The 10,665-nt window shown below is 37.9% G+C and overlaps 1 protein-coding gene across 3 annotated transcripts in view; it reads left to right on the top strand.

Moving 5' to 3' along the window:
• The first annotated feature begins 36 nt into the window (after nt 1-36).
• The window catches only part of LOC111862669 (mitochondrial amidoxime-reducing component 1), an 18,485-nt gene continuing 7,856 nt past the window's right edge, over nt 37-10,665 (top strand). Inside the window, exons 1-4 of one of the 3 annotated variants that reach the window (XM_023848219.1) lie at nt 37-123; nt 3,281-3,440; nt 3,526-3,796; nt 6,334-6,516. In XM_023848219.1, the coding sequence (XP_023703987.1) occupies nt 3,365-3,440; nt 3,526-3,796; nt 6,334-6,516 (530 nt within the window). In that variant the 5' untranslated portion in view covers nt 37-123; nt 3,281-3,364. The remainder of the gene's footprint in view (nt 124-3,280; nt 3,441-3,525; nt 3,797-6,333; nt 6,517-10,665) is intronic. The other 2 variants (XM_033750792.1, XM_023848220.1) reach the window with 2 other exon arrangements.

The following is a 10,665-nucleotide window of genomic DNA, read 5'->3' as shown; positions in this document are numbered from 1 at the left end:
ACCTTGTGAAAATTCACAATCCAATTACCGCGCGCGGTTTGTTGCTTCAGTGGGTTTTCAGCCTTAGAGGCTACCCAAAGTCGATAGAGGTCGATAGAGACCATAGAGACCATAGAGACCTTGGTAAGTGTTAAACGTAAAATAAGTAAGAATGATTCATTCAGTAATCTGTCAGGCAACAGTGTCACAGTCTCTGTCCTTAATCCGATCTCGAGCTTTCTCCTTCAACCAAAAATGTTGCAGAAATTAAAATCCGATTATTTAAAATCATCAGTGCTCATATATTTCGCCTTTAAAGAAATAATTGTATTTCTTCTGTTTTATGCAAGTAGGGAGTTTGTTATGCAAGTTATAGACTATGATATGTGGGTTACTGTTGTAAATGACAACAGCAATGATCAAAATAAACCACTGAAGGTCAGTTTAGATCTCAGACAAAGTGCCCATTAATCACCCATGCTGTGTAAACTATTACTGCCTAAGACTGGCAGAAGAGAACAATACAGTTTTATATTAGAAATACACTAATGAAAACTTTTCACTGACCAATTGTGCTTGCACCATCAGAAGATGAACTGGGGAGATGTGTTCATGAACTTAGGACTACAGCGCTGAGTTAAAGTATGGATATATCACAAGATAAAACTAAGGTTTTAGCATTTAAAGGTAAAGATCCCATTAGGGCAAAGGCTGTTTTTAAGAGAAAGCATTATAATAGAGCAAATTAAATATTTCAACTGTTTAGGATCCAGTTATTCTGGACAGAGAAACCAGAACTTGGAGTCCAGATTACATAATTTTGAAGTTCTTTGTGGCATAGTAAAGTGGACAGCATTAAGAAAAATTCAAGAAACGTTTTTAATGTTTTATAAAGTCCTTTCAGTACCTGTTCTGATATACGGTTCAGAGGACTGGACTTTTATTGCACAACAACAATAACAAAACTGGAGTAGAGGAAATGCACTTTTTAAGATAAGTAGCAAGGTACAAACTATTAGTCAACTTATTCTTCAACCCTGAGAATGGAAGCATTGTGTTGCCCTAATGTATCTGTACACTTCTGCCAGACTACACAACATAACATCCCAGAGACAAGTACTCTTCATAACATCTGATTGTCACTAAGAAATTTGAGGAATTTTTTGAATTGAAACATGACTGGAAATAGGATTAAAACAATAAGATTTTATAATTAATTACTGTGATGATAAGAGTGATATATTATATGTGGCCTATTGTAGATATATGTGCATGTTTTATATTTTGTACATAAATTATTGTTATTGTGAAATGGGTATACTGTCGGATTTACACTGTATGATCAATTTTTTTATAGTGTTACCTTGCATAGTGAGTGATACAATATATGTGGCCTATCACAGATGCATATGTGTTATACTTTGTGATATCCAGTTGGATTTATATTGTATGATTAAATATCTTATTATTATTTTGTTATCTAGTATAAACAATGACAGATCCTATGTCTACATATATAGATCTCTGGAAGACACATTAAATATGAATATGAATATGAATATGAATATGTTGAACCTAAATGACATATGTATAATGACAAGGGATCACAGGGGCACAGACAGGGAAATTTTGTCCTTTTTAAAATTTAAAATCTCAAAAAATTAGAAAAGTATCAAACAGTTTATTCTGTAAATGCAGATTTGAATGTTTCGCACTTTTCCATGACCATTTTTCCATATTTTACACAAAACATTTCACACATGTGTTGTTTTGGAATGGTGGCCATTTCACAATATTTTTTTTTTGTTGCTAGTGGGGTGGGACTAAGTCCCTTGTACTGCGGCCACTTCTGGCCTATTGTACCAGCTCCAGATGATAGGTGAGGGTGATTGTGGAGCAATTGGTGGAATGAAGATTGGCAGGGGAAACTGAAGTACTCGGAAAAAACCTGCCCCGGCGTCACTTTGTAAACCACAAATCCCACTTGACCAGACCCAGGATCGAACCTGGGCTGCCGTGGTGGGAAGCCAGCAACTAACCGCTGGAGCTATGGCGCTGCCATATTTCACAATGTAAGTAGCTGCTGTGAACATGTGTAAACATAGCGGTGACTTCCTCTGGCTGAATTCAGTCAGACACAGTTGTCAGCATCTGTGATATTGTCCCTTGGTATTTTATTGGTATATGGTATAATCAGGCACATAATTTTATTATCAGCCTCAAATATAAAGTCTTTTCTAAATTAATCTTTTTGAAAACTGGCATTGGAACTGCAGAATAAAATGTAACAAAGATCTATAGAGATGAAATAAATAAGTCAAGAAACATACTTTAGCCATAATTGATTGATCAAGCCACCTTGTATCGTGCTGTAAATTCATACCAGTAGGTACATTACATAGTAGAACTTAATGATGTGAATGAACATTTGATGCACTGAACATTTCTTTGTTACTCTATGCTGGTTTTAAGTTGATGGTTCTTAGATCTAAAAATAGCAGGCCTTTCCAGTTCTCTTTTGCAATGAACATAAAAGCACCGAAAGTACTTCATTCATACCCAACTTCTTATGTTGTCATATGAACTTGATATTACAATACAGTAATATTGAAATCATCAAAAATGTAAGAAATCCAAAATACTTCATGTGTTAATCACTTGATTATTGCAACAGTTTTCATATTTCTAAACCGTGTAAACTGAAGGAAACTCATTGATGGATTAACATCAGGTATGCAAATAAACAAACAAAGAAACAAGCAAAAAAATTAATAAATGGGTAAGAAATAAAATATAAATAAGTAACAATAAGTAAATTAATGAATAACTAAGTGGGTGCATGAATAAATAAATATACAAAATAAACAATGAANCAAATCCCAGAAGACTGCTTTCTTCAATGAAATACGTTGTATAAAATATATGAAGTTCATACATCGAAATTACTGTCATGTTTTCATCATAATTAGTTTTTGTGTTAGCCTTAGGATGCTCCCAAAAGTGTCTCCACCTTGTCATGGTCATGGGCTTGTGTGAATCTGTAACCTTGAGAGCTATGCCAGTAGTAGTTTAACTACCAGTAGGGTCACCCATGCCAGAAAGGTCAAAGTGTAGAGTCCAGAGAGATACCCTGGTCCTCCAGGTTGGGGGTTGGGCATGAGGCTAACAACCTCATCCTGTAGAAACAATTTTGTTCAGAAACCTAACAACTAGCCTCAGATAAGCAGAACATATGGGAAATGGACTAAGCGAAAGACAAGGAACAATGATATTGTGATGGCAACTCAGAATGTACGTACAGTGATGCAACCCAGAAAGGGGCAGGAAGTAGCCCAAGAAATGATACGACCTGAAGAAGATTAAGGTGAAAGGATGGATAGAGAAGATGAGGAATAGAGAGCAGTGCAGACTGGTTGTAGAGGAGGCCAAGGCTCACCCAGGGCTGCAGCGCCAAGTGGTAGGTAGGTAGGTAGGTTAGCCTTAGGATTGTGTGTGGATGAAAGACTGATGTATTTAGTAACACAAGATATTTTACTTTGTCTGTAGTAATTCCAATGCTCTGGCAGAAGGCATATGGATTCCCATCTCCTCTTTTTTGGGGGACGGTATCTGTTTTGTTGGCTCTGCTGGTCAGATGGTGGCACCAGAAAAGGAAGAGCACCAACAGTGTTCCTGAGAAATGGCGCTGTGTTGGAGAGCTGTCTGAATTGACTGTATTTCCTATAAAGTCATGTGCAGGAATAAGTTTAGAGGAAGCAGAATGTACTGAGTGTGGAATTCAGACAGTCAGTGACGGCCCATTGAAACTAAGAGACAGGTTTGTTCCCAAAATCCAAATGAATAATTATGTAAAGCTTTTCCTTTTAAAGGGTTATGCTGCCCTCTGCCTGCCCTCTGCATCTGTGAATCATTTGAAGAGAAGTGCTTATTTGGGTAATTTATGACGCTTTATTAACAACCAAGGTTATATAGTGCTGATAGAAGACTTATGAAAGAATATTTCACATATTGTGTTACCAGGAGCTGACATGAGATAGGTGACTGTACAGTGGCTGTTGCTAGGCATCAGCCCTCAAACAACAACAGAGGAATGGTGCTTTCAGCCCCATCAATATTTGTGGTGCATAGGAAATGTCCTAAAAGGACAAATACAGAATCTATGCCAAGCTGTTGCAGTTGTACCCTAGTAGAAGGAGAGAAAGCTCATCTAGTGTCATATCAAGGCTGCAGCCATGCGAACGGAGTAGAGCACAAAGAGCTCCCAAGGGATCCTCTGAGAGGAAGTTCTCCAAGTTCACCTCACCAGAGCAGTCCTAGGCAGCTGCACTGCAACATGACAACACCAGCAAAGCTTGGATTCTAGCTTCCACCCATTGCTCATGGTTCTCATCACACAAGTCAAAAGATGTGAAGTGGTTTTTTAAACAGTCCACAGTTGCATTGGCTTTCTTGTTTGGGTGATATGTTATTCCTAAAGGTCCATGAACATTGGTTGGTGCCTTTTGTGAATCCCTTTTCATAAGCAATTTTGCAATAGGCCACAGAACTTAAGGTGTGACCTCACAGATCCCTACTTTTGTTTCCAACTGTTCAAATGCCTTTCTACAGCTCGTTTGTCTGATGGTTTTGGTGACTTAATTAACTGCTATTTTACATGCTGGATCTTGCGTTACTTGCCGCAGTTTCCTTAACTTCCGCTTATGTTTTAGCGGACACTCCAGAACAGGTAGTTCCTTATTAAGGTTCGAGAGTGTAATTTTGCTTGTTCATAACCTGTACACCGAAGCTGTAGAGGCAGTAAAGTCTTGGGCCACTTTATTGGCTTATTCCCTTAAGTGAATTTGGAGTCTGTGTGAAGTTAATTCAGAGGCCAGGCCAGGCCAGGCCAGGCCAGTCCTTCCAATTTGAACTGCTCATCAGTTATGCCAATAAATTAATCTCTAAAAACTTGATATAAAAGTCCTTGGAACAGAGATTTAGACAGTACACTGTCGTGGAAAATACATATTCTGCCTTATGAAATGCAGTACATATTATCACTTTTCATGTATCTTATTTATAACAAAGATAAATTCAAGTTAAATTTTGATATCTATAACCTGAATACTAGACAAACATATATAAATCTCACCTACCTTCATCAAACTTATCATTATTATCAAAGAGGAGTCTACTTTACTGGCATAAAATAATCTGCCACAAAGTATCAAAATTTGAGTAATGATACTGAACAGTTTAAATTAGCACTACAGTATTATCTGCATGCTCATACCTTCTACTCTCCAGATGAATACTTGAATGTAAATAGAGAATGATGTAAAATTAATATTACAAAAAATTTCAAGCAAAAATTGTCTGTACTAATATATGTAACTTATGTCTTGTTCTGTATCCAGTGGTATTAACCTGCTTAGGCTTTATAGAACGTAAATAAATTCAATTCAATTCCTTGAACTTATCACAGTGAAGTCTGCTTGTGACAGAATATCATGAAGCCTGGATATTTTTATGTTCTGGACAGAATAGCATTTGTCATAGGTACGTACAGATAAAATAAGAACTCCACTGTGTACATCCTGTGCATCTATGATCCAAGAAACAAATTATAAATTTGTGCCATATATATGTACATGCAAACACTGAGTAGAATTTGTTTCCAGTTTTGTGTGTGTCTTTGTTTCTGTTTCACTGTCACATTTCATTCAAATGCTCTCTTTTTCTGTAGTTCATTAAAAGTATTCTATGCCTGTCTGCTTTTGCCATCCTTCTTGTATATGTTTCAGGAAGCACAATACAGATCCAAATTTTATGGACAGAAGACAGATATTTCAGCAGACTTGTTTCCTTTTAAATTATTGCATTACCTTTCTCTGTCTGTGTTATAATGTAGTCAATTTAACATTAGTTTTCTGTTGTTTTTTTAATGCTAGTAGGATGGGACTAAGTCCCTTTTACTGCGGCCACTTCTGTCCTATTGTACCAACCCCAGATGATAGGTGAGGGTGATTGTGCAGCAATTAGTGGAATGAAGATTGGCAGAGGAAATCAAAACACTCGGAGAAAACCTACCCCAGCACCACTTTGTCCACCACAAATCCCACTTGACCAGACCCGGAATCAAACCTGGGTCGCCGCAGTGGGAAGCCAGCGACTAACCGCTTGAGCTATGGCGCAGCCTTTAGTTTCTGTTAGTCTCTTCAGGTCAGAGAACTTTTCCTATGAAGGCATTCCCATTCATATTTCATTTTAGATGGATTTTACTGTGTTACACGCGTTTCTCAGCTCATATTTTTCCATGGGTAATTTGGATGAACAGTTTGTGTATCACACAATATTGTACAACTTACTTTTCAGATTTTTCATTGTATATGATGAAAAAACTGAGGAGTTCAAGACGGCACGAACATACCCTAAGATGCTGCTTATTAATGTGACTCTGGATGGCAATGATGCTGTGAAACTCTCAGCTCCCAATATGCCAGAACTCCAGATTAAGGTCCCACAAGATTCAGAAAGTAACAAACGTACACACTGCAAGTAAGTAACAATTGAAGCTTTAGCCTAATATAATATAATTTAATCTATTTATATGTATGTAAAGATTTATAGGTTAGGACAGAGTGAAAAATTGCTCCATCTTTCATATTCTTTCTTTCTCCATTTCTTTATTTCTTTCTGTCATACTTTTTCAGTCTTCTACCATTTTCAGCTTTATTAACTAAAAGTGGATGTCATTTCCTGTTAAATGTAGTAGCAACTGCCCTAATCAGAATACACTGTCCTATTACATCATGATTTTATTAAAAATTATTTTAATTCCCCAAGGATATAATTCTTGTTTACAATGTGTGTCTAAAATTCCTCATTGGGCTCCAGAGATAGTTACAGATTTACATATATCTGAATCATCAACTTTTAGGGAGTGATTTTGTTAAATTACAACAGACCAGAGGGTTGCAAAACCCTTGGGAGCATTTGTATTTCTTTTCAAGGAGCTGTTCTTACATTGTTGTTTCAAAAATTGTCAAAATGAGACACAAATATCTCCAGATTATCTCATCAACCCTTTCATAAAATCTACACGCCTTAGTCTCATTATTTTTTCAGTAATTTGTTATGAAAATATATTAATGCAATTACTTTGATGTTATTACTTACATTTGTGTGTGTTCCATTTTTTCCCAGTATGATGTTAGACAACGTTCAGAAATGCAATAATTTGTGGAAGATCTTGAAACACGGATTAGCAGACAACTCTGTACTGTGTTATGGACATCTAAGCTTTGTCCTCATTTCCTAATTTTCTTGGAGAATGCACATGAACCCAAACTGAAAATCCTTCCAAGGGCCAGTATTCTCTGTCATGTAAAGTTGGTTCATTTGGCTGGCACTGCTGACAGCCAAAGAAATGGACTCAGGGCGATTGTGGATTCTGGCAGGAGTTGGCTGCCTCCTGTGGACAGTTGACCTGCTGCACCATTCCTGCATCACAGAAGGGACACAGTCATCAGGGGCCAGCAGGACAATGTTACAAGAAGAGCCCCTAAAAGACGGATGCTTGAGAAGAGACATTGGGCGCTACCTCAACGCAACAGTGACATAAGGGACCAAGGCATGAGATGGGAGCTGTGTCTGGGGAGTAAGGAGACATTTTATGAGGCCCTCGGACAAAACATTGGACTGGAGATCGCAAAGTGAGCAGTCAAATTTTCATTGGGCTGTGGAAAATGAGTGTAAAGACATCATGGAGAAACCTAAGAGCCAGAGAAGTAGGAGTACTGACCACTCTCAGAACTTTTGCCTGCAGCCCTTGGAAGAGAAGGATGGTGGTACACCCGGACCACGTGGCACCTTATCAGAGAACCGCTCAGGATGAGGAGCCTTAAGGAGGGAGCAGCGGGAGCAGTTGGAGAGTAATCTCCAAGAGAACTGAGTCACAGAGAAGGGAGGCAAGACCAATCACAGACGTCACAAGCACAGTCCTCAGATAAGAAGAAATGGTGGTACGCCTGTAGGCTACTTGGGATGAATAACCTTGAGGAGGGAGCAATGTGGTATGGAGACCCATTGTTAGGCAAAAGCCACGAGATAAGCAGTTATACACCAGCCGTTGCTCAGTAATGGCTCTGTAAACAACGGTTGTTGCTAGGCAATGGCTGTGTAGCAATCACATGATCATCCAAACCAACGTGAATGCAACATTGGATATGGCAACAGAGGAACAGTATTTTCTGTGTGGTCTGTGCAGAGATGTTATAAGCAGAGCAGTTGGAGCAATGACAGTTGCTAACCCTGTGTGGAGGCAGGGTCGAATACATCCACCATAGCCATGCAAATCATAGGAGGCAACAAAAAAGGAACCCAATATCTGGGGGTATCACTGGGCCGCCCTGTTCCTGCGGCATATAAATACCGGGACCTGGCTCTCCAGGTTGAGGGAGTCTCAAGTCTGAGACAGTAAAATATGAGCATGACTCTCAAACACCCTTAGTCTATGTTCCTCCCTTAATGTCAGACCAAGTTTCACACCCATACAGAACTGGAGGCAAAATTATAGTTTTGTATATTCTAATTTTTATGGTTTTAGACAGGAGCCTAGAAAAAAGTTTCCGAAGTGAATGGTAGGAAGCATTACCTGGGTTCAGTCTCCTCTTAATTTCCTCCTGAATCAGGTTTTGATTTGTTATAGCCGTTCCCAAATATCTGAACTGTACTACATTTTCAAAACATCTGTTACCTATGTTTATGTCATGATTTGGTCAGAGGCTTCTTGCAATCTTTCGTAACAAGCTTGTTTTTTATTGTGAGGAGTTGTTAGCCCCATGCCCAACTGCCAAGCTAGAGGACCACCCCTTTTGCACTGTCTGCAACTGCTTATTCAATATATTCACAGCTACCCTTTATACCTGGAGGACGTCTCCTCCATCCACAACCTGAAGACATGCTTGTGGTGACAAGGGACCCACCTAACATGGGTAAACAAATCCATTCTTAACCATCCAGTCTTTTTTCAAGGTAGCAGTTCAAACAGTATATTAAATACAGCTTATATTATGACCTCCTGCAGACTTGAGCATTTGAAATTAAAAACTCCCTGGTCATGAACAAGTATGAATGAAATTAAATGTCATACATATACTGAGGACTAATTAGTGATGTAATATTTTCTGTTTTATTTACTCAGACATTTGGGTAATTTCCTTGGATGAAGAAGGGCGATGAAAGAGTGGGGAATACGAGAAATTATAGTAATGTGAATTTGAGGCTTGTATGGTGGTGACTGTGAAGATTACTGAAGTCTGTAATTCCCATGTAACAGAAAATTTATCTGTTTGTGCTTCTCATGTGATATTAATAGAATACAAAGACAAAACAATTCCATCCAGTGTGACTATTTAAGTTTTACTACATGAAAACTTAGCACCCTTACATGTTTCGGTCCTTACAGACCATCTTCAGAGGAAACATTGATACTTATTCGGAAACTACTATCACAATGGGTGTGAAAACAACACAGCAAGCAACGAACAAACACAAGACGACAAGAAGAATCTCCTTCTCAAGATAGACAGGTGGCACAAGATCAGCCCCCATCAAGAAAGATGATAAGAGAAGGGACACGAACCTACTTGGTTTATAAATTTTAACTTAACAAAGTTTTAAAAATTTTAATATACCAGGAAAGCAGCTGTGATTGTGAAAAAGTTGGATTTTATGTATATTGTGCATTCCAGGCATAGTGTATGTATGTATGTATTTTAGCACTTAGAACACCCATTGTGATAGTAGTTTCCAAATAAGTATCGATGTTCCCTCTGAAGATGGTCCGTAAGGACCGAAACATGTAAGGGTGCTAAGTTTTCATGTAGTAAAACTTAAATAGTCACACTGGACAGAATTGTTTTGGCTTTTTAATTGATAGTGTGACGGACCAGAATGAAACAAATCAAATTATTAGAATAATTAAGTAAGAGTGCTGATGTGTGAATGGCATGTTTCATGGGTGAGTGAAGGAGGAAATATATATAAAATTTTCTTGGAAAATTTGAATATAAGAAGCCCCTTGAGAGAGTTAAACATTAATGGAGCAACAGTATTAAAATTAATCTTAGAAAACTAGTTTATAAGTATATAAACTTGACAGAACTGGTTCCATATAGTTTCTATTGGCGGGATTTTTCTATGATGAAACTTTAGATTCTGTAGGAACTGAAAATTTTTAATCAACTGAAAAACTGCCATGCTCTAATGGTGCTCCAGTGAAACAAAATTATCCTTCCCTCATTAAAAACAACTTACCTTTCTCAACACTTTGTCTCAATAATACAAAATTCCCAGACACTGTGATGAAAGCAGCCATTGGTGTTGTAATCCTGAAAAACAAGAGCCAGAGAGACACTAATAGAAATATGGCATAACCCAATCACATAAATCATGATATCAATTATGGCTAAAGATTGGGTTAGTAGACAACAATACCAGGTCTTGCAGTTTGCACTTATATTCATACTGCTGCATGACAGGTTTAGATGAATGTCATTTAATCATCATGAAGTTAACAAAGAAGCAGCAGGAATTAATTTTCATTTTTCAAAAATAAAAAAAGAGGAAGAAAGCAGTCTTCTGGGATTTGGCACCGTGTATATGTGGTGTTAACCGACGTTTCGGAGGAACATATCGCCTCCA

The sequence above is a fragment of the Cryptotermes secundus genome, unplaced genomic scaffold, assembly GCF_002891405.2.
Source record: "Cryptotermes secundus unplaced genomic scaffold, Csec_1.0 scaffold5, whole genome shotgun sequence".
NCBI lineage: Eukaryota > Metazoa > Arthropoda > Insecta > Blattodea > Kalotermitidae > Cryptotermes > Cryptotermes secundus.
This window is presented reverse-complemented; position numbering and strand designations above follow the sequence as displayed.